Source organism: Megalobrama amblycephala, linkage group LG11 (genome assembly GCF_018812025.1).
Source record: "Megalobrama amblycephala isolate DHTTF-2021 linkage group LG11, ASM1881202v1, whole genome shotgun sequence".
Classification (NCBI taxonomy): Eukaryota; Metazoa; Chordata; class Actinopteri; order Cypriniformes; family Xenocyprididae; genus Megalobrama; species Megalobrama amblycephala.
The window spans coordinates 30,295,209-30,315,997 of record NC_063054.1 but is presented as its reverse complement, the minus strand read 5'-3'; the positions used below and the strand labels follow the sequence as shown (position 1 = coordinate 30,315,997).

At 36.5% G+C, this 20,789-nt stretch overlaps 1 protein-coding gene across 3 annotated transcripts in view; it reads right to left on the bottom strand.

The window, feature by feature from the left end:
• The window catches only part of mcph1 (microcephalin 1), a 184,541-nt gene that overhangs the window by 64,145 nt on the left and 99,607 nt on the right, over positions 1-20,789 (bottom strand). For all 3 annotated transcript variants that reach the window (XM_048207387.1, XM_048207386.1, XR_007187085.1), the window contains 2 exons: positions 11,180-11,342; positions 10,950-11,027 (listed from right to left, as the gene is read on the bottom strand). In XM_048207387.1, the coding sequence (XP_048063344.1) occupies positions 10,950-11,027; positions 11,180-11,342 (241 nt within the window). Of the gene's footprint in view, positions 1-10,949; positions 11,028-11,179; positions 11,343-20,789 lie in introns of those variants that run through there.

The window sequence follows — 20,789 nt, the reverse complement described above, 5'->3', positions numbered from 1 at the left end:
TTTCACTGTTATGCTGATGTTACTCAGCTCTTTATTTCTTTGCGTCCTAACGAATCTTACAAATTCACAAAATTAACGGAATGCATAGATGATATAAAAACTTGGATGACTAGCAATTTCCTACTACTTAATTCTGCACATAGAACCTCTGCACTTAACCTAGAATACTAACACTTGATGGATGTTCTGTCAAGTCTTTGTTGCCAGTTAGGAACCTGGATGTGCTCTTTGATACCAAACTTTCATTTGAAAGCCACGTTTGTAGCATCTGTAGAACCGCATTCTTCCATTTTAAAAATATATCTAAACTACGACATATGCTCTTAATGACAAAAGCGGAACACTTAGTTCATGCGTTCATGACCTCAAGGCTAGATTATTGTAATGCTTTGCTGGGTGGTTGCCCTGCACGCCTAATAAACTCCAGCTGGACCAAAATGCAGCAGCTAGAGTTCTTACTAGAACCAGGAAGTACAACCATACAAGCCTGGTTCTGTCAACACTGCATTTGCTCCCTATTAAACATTGTATAAATTAAATAAATAAATAAAAAAAAAAAAAATAGCTAATTACTTACAAAGCACTAAATTGTTTAGCTCCCTAGTACTTGAGCGAGCTCTTAACGCATTATAGTCCTACACGTCTATTACGCTCTTAAAATTCTGGCCAGTTGATAATAGAATATCTATTGAATATCAATAGATATCAAAATTGACTGCTGGTGGTAGATTTTTTTCCTTTTTAGCACCTAAACTTTGGAACAGTCTTCCTAGCATTGTTCGGAAAGCAGACACAATCTGTCAGTTTAAATCTACACAAAAAAACACATCTCATACACAACACATGATCAACTTCAATAATTCAAATCATGTAAATTGTTAGGCTGCATAAATTAGGTCAGCCGGAACCAGGAACACTTCCCATAACACCCGATGTACTCGCTGCATTATAAGAAGAATGGCATCTACGCTAATATTAGTCTCTCTCCGTTTATCCCGAGGTTTACCGTAGTCTGCCAGTTCCAGGCTGTATCCAGATGAAATGAAGGACCTGCTCCTAGACAATGCAGCCCTGAAGTGTCAACTAAACTATCCCCTGTGAAGGCCTCCTTCCCTTTCCCTATGTATAGATAAAAAGTTATCAAAATGATTCAAGTTCGCATGGATCTGCGGAAATGACTTATAATCCTGTATTATGCGGGCCAATCAATTAATTTGGCGATGCCACTTTTAAAGAAAGACTAAGCGTCTTTTTGATTGAAGTGATTCAATCAAAAACTTAATTTAGCTCTATAAGTTTTTCCTTGAGCTGCTGTAAAGCCAAAACAATCTCTATCCATTAATTTTTCTATTAACACTGTGAAACTACTTTGAAACAATCTGTAATGTAAAAAGCACTATATAAATGAAGATGACTTGACTTTATAAACATCACGATAGAGGCGGGACGGAGTTATGAGGTTTGACTGACAGTTTGAGGATCCAATGGAGTTACGAAGCTCTTTTAAATCCTTTTCATTGGTTAAATATTGTTAAAACCCACATACAGGAGTAAAGGGTGACCAACAGCACTGATTTTAAGAGTCTGTATAGCATTTATTTTATTTTATTTATTTATTTTTTGGCATTTGGTAATTTTCCACGGCACAATAGTGTGCAGGGCTGGACTGGTAATCTGGCATACCGGGCATTTTCCCGGTAGGCCGACGCACTTTGGGGCCGATAAAATTTATTTTTTTATTTTATTTTAATTTTTTTGCCAAGGACTGGCCCATTGGTTTGTCTTCTGAACTGACAGGCCAAAGTGAGAGAGACCTCCCCCTCCCGCGCTGTTTTTTGTTTTTAATTGGAGCGCATGAGAAACTGCAAAAGGCAAATATACCCGCTCACCACTGCCGCCCTATGAAGTAACAAACAGCGCAAGTCGCTTGATGCCTTGATCCTTTCAGATTTGTCTCAGAATTTTGTTTAAAACAGTCGTGTGATATCATAGGAACATTACAGGTTCGGTGGTGAATCTAAGTTAGCTGAAAACAGCCGCGACCATGTAAAGACATGACGAGGTAAACTGGAAAACGCTAATACACAGAACTACAAGCTTGTCAATCCAACACCACCACCTTTATAGTAATTTACCTTGCAGCTACTAACAGTGAAGAAATATGGTGTTTTGGCAGAAATGTATTTATTAAAAATGCTGCTATAGAGAATACGAACCGACGTCACGCCTCGTTGCACGCCGGGGCGGAGCCGCCATTTTGACAGGATCGCCCTCTATTACTCGCACTGAAATTAATACGGATTCTTGCTTACCTTTTGTTTTGTTTCTGCCATTAAGTGGAACGTTAACATTTTTAATGCTATCGTTTGCAGGGAATAGAAGCTATTTTATCGCATCGCATGATCATTTTATTTATTTATTTTTTTTCACTGAAGTTTTGTAGAATTTCGTTTACAATGTTGATCTGTTTACCGTGTCGCATGCTGGACGCTCACCACTGCTTCAGCCATCGTATGAATATCCAAATAAATCTATGTGATCAACACACTGAGAAAAGTCGATTCATTTATTTGTTGGAAACGTTTAAAGGGTGCTTAAACGAGCATAATGAGTAGGCCTACAACTGTTGTCATTGTAATCCCCCTTTTCCCCCTTTTCCAGATCAGGAGAATCAGAGATTATAGGTCAAATTCAGCGGTTTATAAAAACCGTTATGAAGAAAATGTATAAAATGCTTGCATTTTAAGTGATACTGAAAGTTTATATTTCGGTCTCATCCGTTTTTCAGCATGTGCTTTATTTGTAAATAGAATTTGGTCTCTTTAATATCAGTCTAAGTGCATTAAGCCTTTTCTTGAGAGGACACGAGAGGAAACCCTTTTTATAAACGTGTTGCGTTCATATTTTGGGCTCATTTGCATATCTCCACGCAGTATGCTTTAATAAATATACAGAATTGTTTGTTTGTCACATGAAGCGTTTTTCTTGTTAAGCATTTGATGTCCCTGTCAAGTTCTGCTAATTCACGAGCGCAGTGAGAGTCAGACTTGCAAAGGTAGCCTAATGTTAATTATTAAACCAAACGAAATCAAAACGTTCAAAAACACTTAGCAATGTGATTCTTTTATTGAGTGATAAGCAGTGGGTTTAATCAGTGCAATTATGAATAGATTTGCCATCCGGCGTCTTCTCGTCATCTCGACTTGGTGTTCCCTTGGTGTTTTTACACGTACAAAAGGCGAAAAAACGTTTTTCACTGTCTTGTTTTCTCTCAGAACGATGATCTGAGTTACTATCACAATTATCGATGCAGCATTAATGACATACAATGGTGACATTTTTCACAATCACGACAGAAAACAAATTACTGCACTAAACCAAAGTCCCTTTAAGACAAGTCATTACACTCGGCGGCCATCTTTGAAATGCCTCTCGGGCATCCTGGGCATCATGCCCTATCTCTTTGAATGGGGAAACATCAAATTCTCCAAAATTGTTCGCCAACCTTACGATAACATTTCATATTTGAAATCACCAATGAAATCTGACAACAGCCGTCTTATAAATGTTGTATCCAAACGCTCGAATCATGACAAAAAACTGTATTTTTTAGGCTGGATCAAGCTAATGCGCATGCGCAGACCTAAATGCGCGTCTCCTGCCATGTTTCAGATGCGCGCGTCTGACTGTTTCTATAGAAACCGGTGCTTCTAAATGGCTTGCTGCAGTGATGCGATGACTTTACCAGTCGGCGACTGGCTCTTATTTAGAAGGCGGGACTTATTCCGCCATATGGCACGTTACACTTTCTCCCATTCAAAACATAGACAGTAAAAGAAATGGACACAGCGACCCCATTGGAACTCAATTGAGACAAGTGAAGCCCATTTTTAGCGATTTTTAGCACTTCCGTTTCTGACGCGCAGACTCAAACTAAGCTTGATGACGTCAGCAACCTGTCTGACAGATGTAAATCTTCTAGTAGCTGTGCCTGCAAACTGCCATCGTTAATCTTGCAGAGACGGCGAGCTTGAGCGGGGAGTTCTTTGGTGTGAGTGAGCAGGAGTAAGTATTCTGATTAATTATTTTGTATAGTATTTTAAAATGTAACGCCAGTACGCCATATTAAGTTAATGCATACTATTGCCTGCGAGCTTCTCCTCCTGTCTATACAGTAATTTCTCTACTGTGCGACAGAGAGTCGAGTGTTTATGACGCAATCGTTAGCCTATTTTTACAAAAACTGTTTCTACGGGGCCATAATGTAACATAGAAGGTAATGGAGCCCTTTATACATTGTCGTGTATCTTTAGAAATAAATAATGGACAAATGGAGTCTTTAAACGCCTCAGATGTAAAGTTATTCGCTGTCAAAGTGACGCCAAAATGAATGGGAGTCAATGGGGATGCTAACGCAAGTGAAGTTCTGCTACAAGATGGCGGCACGCGGCCGACTTCAACTTCCGGTCGACTTCCTTGGGCACTGATTCAAAACAATACGAATGACACGTCTTGTGTTATTCTATCTGCTTGTTAAGTCATGACGTAAGGAACGCCATTTCCGGGTCCAAGCCTCACTCGTTTCACTTGAGAATGCCATCGACGGCCGTTTATGAGTGCTATTTATTCATAATAAACATAAAACATTTTAAAAAGTTAAACATTTTAAATACTTACAGTCTACACAACAGTCTCCGTGCTCACAGCGTCACAGACATTAATATTTTAACGATTTATAAAAGATGAATCATTGTCTGGCCATCTGGGATTTTGGTATGGAGATAAAGGTTATAATTATATATTTTTTGTACTATTACACCACATCGTGTGTGTATATTAGCACCATTTGTTGTTTTCTTGTGGTATGAGATAGAGCGTTTGGACCCGGAAGCGCTGCCGCGTGACGTCAGACTTAACAACCGGATAGTCTTTAGCTGCGTTCCATTCGACAGGGTCCCTACTCAGTGTTCACTGCTCCCTACTCCCTCAGCACGGTATATCCGTTGAAGTGGACTTCGCTGGCAATAATCGCTCATTCGGAATGCACTGCAAACGTCATCAAAGACAGTCACGACGGTGTCGCGCAGATTATGATATAACGTAACATAAATAAATATATATTATAATTTACTTTCGAATTTAAAATTGACTCTTAACAGATTTGAAGCTGTAACTGTCATGCCACATGAAAATAAATTATCATTTGGTTAACTGTAAATGTATCTTAATCCATGGTCTGGGTCTCATCTCGTGCACTTTCTTTTCCACGCGCAGCCGCATAGTAAACACTTCTGAGGTAAATAAAGTAAAATAAAAAATGACAGAGCCTCAGCTGCTTTTCAACACTTTTACTTTGTCATGCCTATACAATAAAATATGCAAATGTAACACTCATAGCTATAACCATTAATACTTTCGTTCGTATAAGAATAACAAAAGGTACGAATACTCAAAACGCATAAGTTACGTAAATTCCTCCATCGGAGAGCCGTTTAATAACTCTTTCAACGGCTCTGCTCCATCGTAGTTCTGTCTGGTGACGCGGTGCGCAATGACAGTTGGGAGATTTTACCTCTCTACTTCCTGTGAAGTGATGTATCGATGTTCCCTTATTCCCTATGCCGTTCGCAGTGCCCTTCAAACGGGACATGTTCGCTCCCTTCGGAATGGAATCTCACTTAAGATGGCGAAATACCCTGTGAAGTCCACTTCGCAGTCCACTTACGGTCGAATGGAACGCACCTTTTGACTAAACTCAATAACGGAAAGGCTGCGCGATCCTGTCAAGATGGCGAATAAACAAAGAAGTTCCCCAGAACTCAATGCGGCGTGACATCAGATTCGTATTCTCTATTATTAGGCCTACTTATGTTTAATATTGCGGAATATAAATCACTTTCTTTCATAAAGACTGTTTTCGTATTTTCTATGCTTACAATATTTTATTACACAATCTATAGTTTATTATTTATTTTAGAAACCATATACCCAAGGTAATAAGAAGCATGTTTTTACCTGTGCTCTGTCTACCATGATCTTACAGTTAAACCATAGTAAAGGGCAATTAAAGGATAATTTAACAAAACAGCTCTAAAGCCTGTATCCCATGGGATAAGGACAAAGCTTTATTTTTTATTTCTTTAAATATGTTTTATGACATTTTTAATAGTTCTTATGAATTTTAATTGAAGTAAAATGTTATTTCAATGAGAGCATCATGAAAGATAGATATCAGTGTCTTACATAAATTAGGTGTTAACTCTTTAAAAATGTTATTGTTTTAAAGGAGTAGTTCAACCCAAAATGTCTTAATTTACTCACCCTAATGACATTATAAACATGAATTACTTTCTTTCTGTATAACATAAAAAATAAAATAATTGGAGTCAAGGGTAGCTTAACCTAAATGGTTTGGTTGACAACATTCTTCAGAATATCTTCTTTTGTGTTTAACAGAAGAGAGAAAGTCATACAGGTTTGGAACATCATGAGAGTGAGTAAATGATGACAGGATTTAATAGCATTGAATTTACTTAACGGCATGAAAATCAGTGCTTTACTGCCAAAGTGAATTTCTATGTGACAAAAGTGCAATATTAAATTTGTTAACTGCATTTGTAGTAAAATCAATAATATCCATCATTATTTGTCACTGTCCTTGTTTTATTTATTCATTTATTTACTCCAATTTAAGGCCCTAACCCCAGCAAAAACATTCACAGGGGAACTCGTAGGCCGCATGGGCTGGGTTTGTCCAGGGCCGAATTTTAGCCTCAGTCCAGCCCTGCTAGTGTGCCATGGCACAGTGGTTGGGAAACACTGCCATAGAGTAAGTTACATCATATCATTTGGACCATGGGCAGTGATAGTCACAGAGCTGGTTATTAAATGATTAATTTAACAAAGCTTATTTGGTGATTTAAAATGTTATTATCCAACGTGATGGCAAATAGGCTTTCCAACTAACATAAAAAAAAAAGAAAAAAAATCAATACTTGCATAGTAAAATAGCAGTAAATTTATCTCTCACACACACGTATCTCGCATTGTCCCGCAAAATCATCTACAAAAAAAATCTACTGTCCTGCAACAGACCAACCAGATGAGTATTAAGACCTGCTGCTCCTCAACTAGCATAGGCTAGTACAAAACGATTTGACAACATCTCTCATGCGTGGACATAATGGGGACAAAACATCCATATTGTAATACACTGATGAGCAAAACTTTATGACTAGTCACAGGTGAAGCAAATATCTTTGACCATCTTCTAACAAGGCCACATGTTAAAGCCTGGGTAGATTAGACAGTATGTAAACAATGAGTTTTTCATAATGTATTGGATGCAGGAGAAATGGGCAGGAATAAAGATGCGAGGTTATGTTCAGACTACAGGCAAATCAGATTTTGTTCAAATCAGTTCAAACCACATCTGATTTTAAGTAAGAGAGAGAGAGAGAGAGAGAGAGAGAGAGAGCGCATATGTAATCTTAGACCATCTGTTAGAGAGGTTTCATTCTCTTGGTCAAGTCATAAATGTGTGAAAAACAGTTTGCCATGTACGTGCTCGCTGATGTATCAGAATCTGTGTTACCCCAGCACCACATTGCTTCTCGGTTGAGCCTCGCAAGATGGTATGCAAAGTTCAAATAATTTCCTAGTTTTAAACCTTGTTTCGTTCCTGACTGAATCGACTAACTCACTAATAAAAACAGTCTCTTGCCGCAAAAAAGCTCTGGCAAACAAGCATACCTCTACCATTAACACACAGACTGTTTATCAAGGTAAATCAAACAAAAAATGGCAATATTTTTTAATTGAAATATTTTTTAACAATAATAGCCATTATACAAGCATAATAAGTTTGTACACTAGGAAACAGACAAGCAAAATAGACAAACAATTCAGTAAAAAGTACAAAGGCAGCGCTCCAGTTTAGAATTAAATAAAATAATTTTAGAGTTATATAAAAATATAAAATTAGGAAACAACTTCACCTTCACTCAAAATGATTTGCCCAGAAACAAATAACATATTCATGAGACCAAAGAGTGCCTGTTAGATATATCCAAAACCAATCATATCTCATGTTTACCACTACAGAGATATCAGAGCCAGCAGCAAATGTCAGAAGGACTTGCCGAGATCAAGCTGTTCTTGGCGGGGTACATGAGCGCTGCCAGGTGATCGCCCCTGACAGGGTTGGGGAAAGTTACTTTTAAAATTAATGCATTACAATATTGTGTTTCACCCTAAAAAATAACTAACTGTGTTAATTATTTTGTTATGTTTTCTCCTCCGCCATTGTAGCTCACTGGGAGAAATGCTGCTTGCTGCCTGTCTAGAACGTGACAAATGGTGACAGTCCCGTGCTGATACTGATGAAATATCAGCCAATCATAATTGGACCACAATAGGACCAGAACTCACTGTTATATATACACAGTTACAATCAAAATGATTGGGTCTCATTCACTAAGCATGCGTACGCACAAAATTGTGCGTGAAATGCGCGTAGGAACGATTTTAAGAACAAATTCGATTCACACGATTCACCAAAAATTTCTTACTAAAAATCATTCTTAATTTATTACAAAATATAGGAACAACCAAAAGCACTTGTACACAAAAAAGCACTTACTCTGTACGGCCTTATAATCATGTTAAGAAGTTATATAAATATGAAATTTCATCCTAACAAGACTTTAATTATATTAAAGTATGTTACATTAAATGCATCATATAATCCATATATAAAATTACATAAAATTAACTAATACTGTATATGATGAAATACATTTCATCATATACAGTGATTATGTTCAGCTGCAAAGTTTCTCTGAATAACGCAGATATACACGCATGTACAGCTGGCTCATGAGAGGTCTGTAATCTGGGTCTGTATGAAAGGTGTTTATTGTGAGAACTGGTGAGAGTGGCACGCTTGGCATAGCTCGAAGATAATCGCATATTTTCAGTCCTGACACTCAAACCATTTTCCTATTCCATTCTGGTATATATTTGAGTAATTTAATTAATTAATTAATTAAATTAATCATACACGTGACTAGTTGACTACTAGTTGTAAGACTTGATTTCTTGAGATGCAAAATAACAAAATATAGAGACTTATTTTCTGTGAAGTTGATCAAAATGAATGTACAGCTGGCTCATGAGAGGTCTGTAATCTGGGTCTGTATGAAAGGTGTTTATTGTGAGAACTGGTGAGAGTGGCACGCTTGGCATAGCTCGAAGATAATCGCATATTTTCAGCCCTGACACTCAAACCATTTTCCTATTCCATTCTGGTATATATTTGAGTAATTAAATTAATTAATTAATTAAATTAATCATACACGTGACTAGTTGACTACTAGTTGTAAGACTTGATTTTCCTGCTAAACAAAAACAGAGATAATGCAGGATGCTTTATTATCCCCCCATTTAATGTAACTTGTGTATTTATTGTTTTTCCCTTTTTTATGTTTGGTATCATTTTAAATGTCTCAGTGCGATTGGTAAAATGGTCTCAATTTCACAGCAGTCACTGGTATTATGAAGAAGATTGAAAACTAAGGAAAATTCTGTCCTCTTTTTGGGTGGTGCCTTTGTGAAAACCCACTTCTCTTCCCCCAAAACAGGTGTTGGTGTAGTAAATATTTATAACCCTTTCTGTTCTGGTCTGTATATAAGGTAAATTGCAAAGCAGTCAGGGGGTATTTTCTGTAGCCAGAGACCCCCACGCAGTGATGGACACGTGTCTTCGAACACTAGTCCACCACTGTGTGTATATGCATTTCAATTGATGTTATGCATTCATTATTTCTGAATTGGCTTCTAATTGTAAAACTATGAAATTGACAATTTTACTTGATAAAAAAAAATGTTATATTTGATTTACTCTGGATTCTTCTGAAATCATTATGACCGGTAGATTATTGGAGTCCATATTTCTGCAAATCTGCGTCAGGATGGATTAAAACTAAAGGTTCAATAAAAGGAGCATGTTGCACATCATGGGACCTTTTGATTTTTGTTTATCAACTGGCTTGGCAAGTTGCAGTACCGTGACTAAGAAAACTGTGTTTTTGTATGAACAAGCATGTGGCGGTTCGACTCAAATGCATTAGTAAACTCTACACCCTTTGACTAAGACCAAAACTGGCGAGTTTGTGATCGTGAAAAGAACTAAAATGGCCGAAGTGACTTTTCTAAGTGATATGGGCCCGTAATGAAAGAATAATTGAAAATATGAGATACCCAGAATAATCAAATATCTAAATTAATACATAACAAATGATTAATTTCTAATTGGAAACACAACCTAAGAATAAGAATCATTTGAAATTGGAGTCAGATTAAACGAGTGAAATTAAGTGAACTTCACAGAGGCGCTGAAAAGGCATACACGCGTTAACCTTTGCCCAGGCCATCAGATTCCGTTTTTGGGCCGATGGGGGGTTCTTTACAAGTCGACTAGAAAAATATTTAGTCGGGGACAGCCCTAGTGCTCAACAACAGAATTAGACACTGCTGCATTTATTGTAACGCATTTCACATTAGAAATTTTGATACTGCTTGGCCCTTGGTTTAATGCTTTCACACCACAAGCAAACAGTTCCAGAGTTCATTTTCAATCAGCTGAGACCATCTCTTTCAAGAAAAGAGTTTAGACTTTAAGTGTAAAAAAAATCCTAATAACAGCTGTGCTTGTGTGTGTCTTTACCATTCTGTTTGCACCTTCATTTAACACTTTAGTACGAGTAAAAGAAAAAGCTAGTAAAGCTAACTAGTTATTTAAGCTAAAATAAAAGACCACCAACAAATTTTAATTTTCACCCTCAGTGAGAAAGGATTCTTGTTCAATGCGTTTAAGAATATGGGGTGAAATTAAAAGTTCTTAACAGGTTCCATGAGATTTAGTGTATTATAGAAATGCATGTACTTACAGGCGCAGCTGGAAAATGATCTGATAGCTCATAAGGTTCTTCAGGAACCCACTGCCTGTGCTCCAAACACCATAGGACCTGCACAGATAAGCAAACAAAAGATACAATAATATATTAACTACCACCTAAATCTTTTACAGAAAGGTGTTTATCACAGTTATGGAAAAAAAAAACAAAAAAAAAAAAACACAAAGCAATAATACACACAAAGCAATAAGCACTATACACACCCACTCAAAGGATAGGATCCAGCAGCCACGTGCAATTCCTAGCAGGATATTAAGTGTCCGCCGTGGGCTGCCAGACACCACATGAGTGGTGCTTTCACACACATTATCGACCACTGTAAAACCACCAAGATTTCTGACCAGCTGGAAGACTACCTCTTGCTTCCTAAACACAAATGCACAACAAACAAAAATCATAAACTTCAGGGTTTCTGCAGAACTTCAAAAAAAAAAAAAATCTTCATCCACCCTTAAACAAATTAAGGCCTTATAAAGGTCTTAAACCAGAGCAGAAAGTCTTAAAGTCATGGTGTTAAACGCTGCATGCACTGGAAAGAAAATATTTTTGTCCTGTTTTCCAATACAAATATCTAAACATATTTGAAACATTTACTTGAGATGCACATGTAAAATGAAGTCTTGGAAAATTTAACAAAAGTGAGTTTATGATTAAAACAAGAACAAATGTCCACCAATGAGTTATGAAAACTTCCCTTTGAATTAAGTTGATTTTTCTAAACCCATTGGCAGATATCTGTTCTCGTTTAATCATAAACTTGCTTCATTTTGATCAACTTCACAGAAAATAAGTCTCTATATTTTGTTATTTTGCATCTCAAGAAAATGTATCTTGATTTAAAGGTGCAGTAAGCAATTTCTGATAAATGCTGTTGAAAGTGATCAGACTGTGCACCACCACACACTTGTAGCCAATCATCAGTAGTGGGCGTGTACACTCAGAATGTAGAAGAGAGTGAGCAAGAGGGAGATTAAAATAAAGACTGTAGTAAGAGAGATGGCTGGGACCAGTGGCGTGCACAGACCTCCGCGAGGGCAGGGGCGCAATCGTGCGCTCGTGCATTTGGAGGTGGAGCAATAAAGAAAGTGGTGTGTTTGTTTGGAATGTGATGCTGCACTCAATATTCCACACTATGCCAGGGCACTCAATTGTTTATGGCCCAAGCAAATGCTCCACTTATTTACCACTCATGCTCAACGGTAAAACGACATTCGCTTTAATCCTTCTCCGACATTTAATTTCTCTGTACTATACATTTTACTGTTTGTAAGGATTTTCGGTAGCACTTTTTACAGTACGTGTACTTTCCTGGTACATATGTGACCTGATCCAGCAAAATGAGTCACAGTGACCCAAATTTCAAAATTGAGATTTTGGTATCAATGGAAAGATGAGACAATAAGCTTTAAAATGATATCCTAGACATACCTTGAATAGTTTTAAAAATATACCCATTTGAGTTATGGTCATCTGCCCTCTTTTTCCAATTGAAAACCTGAGAAAATCGCTTTTAAAGTTTTTTGCCCGTTTTTTGTTGTTATCCTTCAAAATCCATTGCATTTAAAGGGATAAGCTATTTTTTTTACTGCTTAATTTGACCAAAGACATTTTTATATATATAAATGCTAAACCAGGCTGAAGCTCAAATTATTTGAAAGTATATACTTATTTGAATTAACCCTTTAAGACCTGAAGGCTTTTTTAGAGTTTTTTTTTTTTTTTTTTTTTCTCTCTCTGAGCGACACACACAAAAGTAAAGACTCATAACTCCAAAACTCTAGCAAGGAGAATCAAAAGGTAGGTATCATTTGTTAGAAAACATTTTATATTTTAAGAAAATATAAATTACATTACATTTGGACATTTTCTTGCAGAGAAACAGCTGATAAAAGACAAATATATATATATTTTTCTTAAAATAATTTCTTTTTTTTTTATTTGACATGGAATAACTCAGGAACACAATAAGATCGCTTAAAAATTCTTTTATGGTGATGCTCTCCTATATGTGAGCTGCATCTGGTTCAAATTTCGTGGTGATAGCATAAAGAATAGTTTGAAAAATTGTTGTTCATTTTTTCCGCAGCCAGGTGGCGCCAACGGGCGGTAAACTCCGGTTTAGAGGTGCTTCTCAGCACTCGTTAGGAGTTTTTCAAAAGGGTTAGATGCATTAAAAAGATGAGATTCTAAGCTTTAAAATTATATCTATTTTGTGTTATTCCACGTTGGAAAACGAACATGGATGGGTCCGGGAACATTGGATACACACTGCATCCCGGAGAGATGAGAGACATGTTTTTAGCCAAGTATGTTAAATCATTCCGTGAGTAATATCTTGTGATCAACGCAATATATTATATTGATTTTGTATTCATTTTAATCTTGAGAATCTGCTTTAAATATTGATGTGCCATTTTTATGATCTGTGTATTGTTCATGAAGTTATGAGCACGTGAAATATACATACCTGTATTCAGTTAGCGGCTGTGCTATTTTTGTTGTAAACGTATATTAATCAGACTCAGGGCTGGACTGAGGCTAAAATTCGGCCCTGGACAAACCCAGCCCATGCGGCCTACGAGTTCCCCTGTGAATGTTTTTGCTGGGGTTAGGGCCTTAAATTGGAGTAAATAAATGAATAAATAAAACAAGGACAGTGACAAATAATGATGGATATTATTGATTTTACTACAAATGCAGTTAACAAATTTAATATTGCACTTTTGTCACATAGAAATTCACTTTGGCAGTAAAGCACTGATTTTCATGCCGTTAAGTAAATTCAATGCTATTAAATCCTGTCATCATTTACTCACTCTCATGATGTTCCAAACCTGTATGACTTTCTCTCTTCTGTTAAACACAAAAGAAGATATTCTGAAGAATGTTGTCAACCAAACCATTTAGGTTAAGCTACCCTTGACTCCAATTATTTTATTTTTTATGTTATACAGAAAGAAAGTAATTCATGTTTATAATGACATTAGGGTGAGTAAATTAAGACATTTTGGGTTGAACTACTCCTTTAAAACAATAACATTTTTAAAGAGTTAACACCTAATTTATGTAAGACACTGATATCTATCTTTCATGATGCTCTCATTGAAATAACATTTTACTTCAATTAAAATTCATAAGAACTATTAAAAATGTCATAAAACATATTTAAAGAAATAAAAAATAAAGCTTTGTCCTTATCCCATGGGATACAGGCTTTAGAGCTGTTTTGTTAAATTATCCTTTAATTGCCCTTTACTATGGTTTAACTGTAAGATCATGGTAGACAGAGCACAGGTAAAAACATGCTTCTTATTACCTTGGGTATATGGTTTCTAAAATAAATAATAAACTATAGATTGTGTAATAAAATATTGTAAGCATAGAAAATACGAAAACAGTCTTTATGAAAGAAAGTGATTTATATTCCGCAATATTAAACATAAGTAGGCCTAATAATAGAGAATACGAATCTGATGTCACGCCGCATTGAGTTCTGGGGAACTTCTTTGTTTATTCGCCATCTTGACAGGATCGCACAGCCTTTCCGTTATTGAGTTTAGTCAAAGACTATAGAATAACACAAGACGTGTCACTCGTATTGTTTCGAATGGGAGAAAGTGTAACGTGCAATATGGCGGAATAAGTCCCGCCTTCTAAATAAGAGCCAGTCGCCGACTGGTAAAGTCATCGCGTCACTGCAGCAAGCTGTTTAGAAGCACCGGTTTCTATAGAAACAGTCAGACGCGCGCCTCTGAAACATGGCAGGAGACGCGCATTTAGGTCTGCGCATGCGCATTAGCTTGATCCAGCCTAAAAAATACAGTTTTTTGTCATGATTCGAGCGTTTGGATACAACATTTATAAGACAGCTGTTGTCAGATTTCATTGGTGATTTCAAATATGAAATGTTATCGTAAGGTTGGCGAACAATTTTGGAGAATTTGATGTTTCCCCATTCAAAGAGATATGGCATGATGCCCAGGATGCCCGAGAGGCATTTCAAAGATGGCCGCTGAGTGAAATGACTTGTCTTAAAGGGACTTTGGTTTAGTGCAGTAATTTGTTTTCTGTCGTGATTGTGAAAAATGTCACCATTGTATGTCATTAATGCTGCATCGATAATTGTGATAGTAACTCAGATCATCGTTCTGAGAGAAAACAAGACAGTGAAAAACTTTTTTTCGCCTTTTGTACGTGTAAAAACACCAAGGAAACACCAAGTCGAGATGACGAGAAGACGCCGGATGGCAAATCTATTCATAATTGCACTGATTAAACCCACTGCTTATCACTCAATAAAAGAATCACATTGCTAAGTGTTTTTGAACGTTTTGATTTCGTTTGGTTTAATAATTAACATTACCTTTGCAAGTCTGACTCTCACTGCGCTCGTGAATTAGCAGAACTTGACAGGGACATTCAAATGCTTAACAAGAAAAACGCTTCATGTGACAAACAAACAATTCTGTATATTTATTAAAGCATACTGCGTGGAGATACGCAAATGAGCCCAAAATATGAACGCAACACGTTTATAAAAAGGGTTTCCTCTCGTGTCCTCTCAAGAAAAGGCTTAATGCACTTAGACTGATATTAAAGAGACCAAATTCTATTTACAAATAAAGCACATGCTGAAAAACGGATGAGACCGAAATATAAACTTTCAGTATCACTTAAAATGCAAGCATTTTATACATTTTCTTCATAACGGTTTTTATAAACCGCTGAATTTGACCCATAATCTCTGATTCTCCTGATCTGGAAAAGGGGGAAAAGGGGGATTACAATGACAACAGTTGTAGGCCTACTCAGTATGCTCGTTTAAGCACCATTTAAACGTTTCCAACAAATAAATGAATCGACTTTTCTCAGTGTGTTGATCACATAGATTTATTTGGATATTCATACGATGGCTGAAGCAGTGGTGAGCGTCCAGCATGCGACACGGTAAACAGATCAACATTGTAAACGAAATTCTACAAAACTTCAGTGAAAAAAAATAAATAAATAAAATGATCATGCGACGCGATAAAATAGCTTCTATTCCCTGCAAACGATAGCATTAAAAATGTTAACGTTCCACTTAATGGCAGAAACAAAACAAAAGGTAAGCAAGAATCCGTATTAATTTCAGTGCGAGTAATAGAGGGCGATCCTGTCAAAATGGCGGCTCCGCCCCGGCGTGCAACGAGGCGTGACGTCGGTTCGTATTCTCTATAGCAGCATTTTTAATAAATACATTTCTGCCAAAACACCATATTTCTTCACTGTTAGTAGCTGCAAGGTAAATTACTATAAAGGTGGTGGTGTTGGATTGACAAGCTTGTAGTTCTGTGTATTAGCGTTTTCCAGTTTACCTCGTCATGTCTTTACATGGTCGCGGCTGTTTTCAGCTAACTTAGATTCACCACCGAACCTGTAATGTTCCTATGATATCACACGACTGTTTTAAACAAAATTCTGAGACAAATCTGAAAGGATCAAGGCATCAAGCGACTTGCGCTGTTTGTTACTTCATAGGGCGGCAGTGGTGAGCGGGTATATTTGCCTTTTGCAGTTTCTCATGCGCTCCAATTAAAAACAAAAAACAGCGCGGGAGGGGGAGGTCTCTCTCACTTTGGCCTGTCAGTTCAGAAGACAAACCAATGGGCCAGTCCTTGGCAAAAAAATTAAAATAAAATAAAAAAATAAATTTTATCGGCCCCAAAGTGCGACGGCCTACCGGGAAAATGCCCAGTATGCCAGATTACCAGTCCAGCCCTGCTCAGACTCATTAGAGGGTGAAAACAACGCAACAGAAGCATGTTGGAGGCTTGATATGAAAGTTTAAAGTCTTTGGTTTTGTATGCAAAAATAATTTTTGTGCTACCTATATGGATTCAATTTTTATTGGCTTTTAAAGAGAGACACGCAAATGGGAGTTTTATTTTATAAGGCGCGCTAGTCTGACAGGAGGATGGCTGGACCGATCGCGTGCCTGTCAGTTGAAACGGGGCTTCCCATTGTTAAAAATCAGCGTTTAAGTCAGTGTGTTTACATTTCTAAGCTGTTTGATTGGTTCTATACAACGTGTAACACCATATTTGTAGAGCAGAGATAATGACGTTTCAGGGGATACCGGGAAATGCTCATAAGCAGGGCTGGAAATGGCTGAGATTCACTGGGGGGACTCTATATGGGAAGATTTTTTTTTTTTTTTTTTACTTTTACTTTCAGTGACTTTTCAGATGTATTTAAATATAAAAATATTATATAATTATATAATATGCTAACATTAAACAGGCCTATTTCATGTTTCCTCCAAACAATATTTTCTTAATTATCAAGCAGACACATGAAAGGTCAGAGTAGAGTACTAGAGATTCTGACATAATGTTAGTTGCTGCAGTCTATTTACAAAAAACTTTAATTATTTTGAATGAATTATTATTACTTTTTTAAAAATCGGTTTGAATAAATGATTTAATGACTCAATTATAAAGATGTCACTTGTTTCATAGATGAATCAACGTTTTAAACAATTCTTTGTAATGAATGATTCAAGGCCGTAACCATGTCTTGAACATTGGGGGGGACCATTTAAAAAATAAATAAATAAATAAATAAATAAATAAAGCATAAAGAAACAAAACAGTGAATGAAATTGCTGTTAATACAATGCTATATTTGATATGTACAATAACAATTGTAGAAAAAAAAATAACATAATGTCCAGAAATCAATTTTAATAGTACATGGAGAACTGTGATAGTTTCAAAATACAATATATTGTTAGATCAGAGATTCTTCAATTTTGTGAATAAATACATAGATCCGCAATAGACATTTGATTTCCCTAGTGGTCTAGTGGTAGAACTTTTGTTAACAGTATCAAAGGTTGCGTGTTCTAATCTGCCCTCACAGTTTTTTTTTTTCCTCATTAAAATTAAAGATGTCCATCAATGGTTGTATATCAAGAGCAGGGACATGTTTGTGTGCATTTGTTTTGTTGTTTTTTTTTTACCGGAAAAATAGTACTTTTTAATACTATTTAATTTGATTAGCCATCTCAATCATTTTGACATTTACGAGCATTCTTAGACCGTTGAGGCAGACCAGACTAAAAATGTAACTTTTAAGCATTTTTGTCATCCTCCTAACAACATGCACAGTGCTGTAATGAAGTGCAGCAGAGCAGTGCAAGAATTTCAAATATTTGGGGGGTGATTTGGCCATTTCTATCATTCCAGGGCCGTAACCACCCTAGACATTGAGGGGGACAAGTCAGGGGCGACTTGTCCCCCTCAATGTCTAGGGTGGTTACTGCCCTGGAATGATTCAATGACAAATACATTTTTAACAATCATATGTCGCCACCTACTGGTGTAATGATGTAATTGATGCAATCTTTATTTGAAGTATCAAGTTACTTTCAAAGGGTGATATACTCTATTTTGTTCACTTCCGTTTAGGATGGGGGACTGGTTGTCTCCCTCGGTTGCGAGGAGTTTGGGTTTGCTCCCTTGTGAGGTTTATTTATTTGTTTGTTGCTTTATTTTTGCAAAAATGTCCACACATACAAAGTTGGTTGATAACACAACTGCAATAAAGTAACAGCCTTATGGTAACAATTACTTGTTTACAAAGTGCCATGGGAAGTAAAACTATCTTTACTTAAAATGTTCTTATACCTAATATGTTGATTCTTGGAATACAGCCATGCAGGTTTTTCCTAATGTGCATATCTGTCATATTAATAGAACACATATTACACATGAGGAAAACTAATGTTTAATCAATAATTCAAGAAGATCCATGATTCTAACTAGTACTTGGCCTCAGCCTTATGAAAAAGTAGTTATTGTAATTGTTTAACCATAGCATTTGTTACAATAAGGATATAATTACAGCTAGACCATTGATGGCTCCTCATTGCATGCTTAGGGCAATGCTAACTTCTTCTCTCTTTTTTAAATCTATTGCCTTAAAAGGTTATATATTCTAAATTCTTAAACAAGTTAGTTATTCTTAAACAAGTTATCGTGTACCACCAAAAAATAAATAAAAATAGAACAAAAAAACAATAGAACGTGATAAATTCTTAGGAAAGGTGGTCATGAGAAGTTTAAAAAGCTTGCAGGATCATCATCATGTTTTCCCCTCGTTTGACTTTCTCCATAGCATGTTACTACATTCTCAATAGAATTCAAATGATTTTCACATGAATGGCTCACACAAATCTTATCACACTTTTGGAGCGCGCTGGTGATTCGCACGCGGTGCGCCACTCATGAAAGCTCCAAACACGCGATTTAAACAATTAATTAATAGCCCAATTATATGTTTTGGTGTGGTGGTTAGAGTACCGGCAACATGTGAGAAGTGACGGTATGCAAGACAAAGCATACGGTACAGATTAAAATAAAGAATTTCCAGTGTGTACCGGCTTACCTCGAGCACTGAGTCAGATTGCGGTGTTTGAATCCAGATTGCCATCTTTTTATGATTAATCATGCAATTTTATTGCGCTATGTTTTTGCGCTGAAATGGTTTCATTTTCGTAGGCTATTGAGTGAATAAATACAGAAATCACTTAATATCTATAAAAAAATCAAACCTATTTGAACTGAAACGCCATCCCCCCATGAAATTCACTCCAGGGACGCCGTCCCCCCGCATTACCCCCCATTTCCACCCCTGCTTATAAGTGATGAGAGGAGTTGAGAAGTTCATTTCCAGCGATTTTAGTAAAACCATGTCAAATTTAATAGCCATTAAAATAATAAGAAACACTGCTGTACTTTCCAATGGTACATACATGGTAACTTCTTTGTACTGTTGGGTAATAACAGGCACTTACTTATAGTGTCCGTATATGATAACTAACAGACACATTGCTGTACTTACTAATGGTATGTACATGGTAAATATTTTGTACTTACAGACAAGTGTGGGTAATAACAGGCACTTATGTGTGGTAACTAGTAAGACACCTTACTGTACTTACTAGTGGTATATACATGGTAACTATGTTGTACTTACAGACAAGTGTGGGTAATAACAGGCACTTATTTATGGTAACTTGTAAGACACATTACTGTACTTACTAGTGATATATACATGGTAACTATGTTGTACTCACGGACAAGTGTGGACACAAATAACGGACACTTAACTACTGTGAAACAAATGGGCTTACCAAAATAATACACTGCACTAACTATACAGCACTTCATAGTGTTAATACTTATCAAGAACAGTTGTAGTGTTATGGAGCTGTATGTATGTCATCAAAAAACCCCTATTACAGGGTTTTTTGAATTATTGTCCTGTAAAGATTAGGCAAGTTGAACCGCAAAAGTATATCATCCAGTACTCAAGAAGTATCTTGTACCATGCTCACACCCCACCCTAAGTAATGTGTAAATTACGCATTAACTAACTGGTATATTCACTAGTACGTTCATAGTAAGTACATGGAAATAGGACTGTAAAATAAAGTGCACCCTTGTACATACACATTACATAGGAATTACCAGCTCTTACCAGGTGTAACGTACACATTAACTGCTATACTCACTAGTATGTTCAGAGTAAGTACATGGAAATAGGACTGTAAAATAAAGTGCACCTTTGTACATAAACATTACATAGGAATTAACGTGATCTTATGAGAATACGTGTGTATTTTTACATAAAATGTGGTTCTACCACACGTACATTTACTTACGTTTTCATTCACACAAAAACATACAACACTGATGTATTTAGAGGACTAAAATGTAAAAATACTATACTTTTTAATACTTTATTAATACTAATACTGTATTGCTC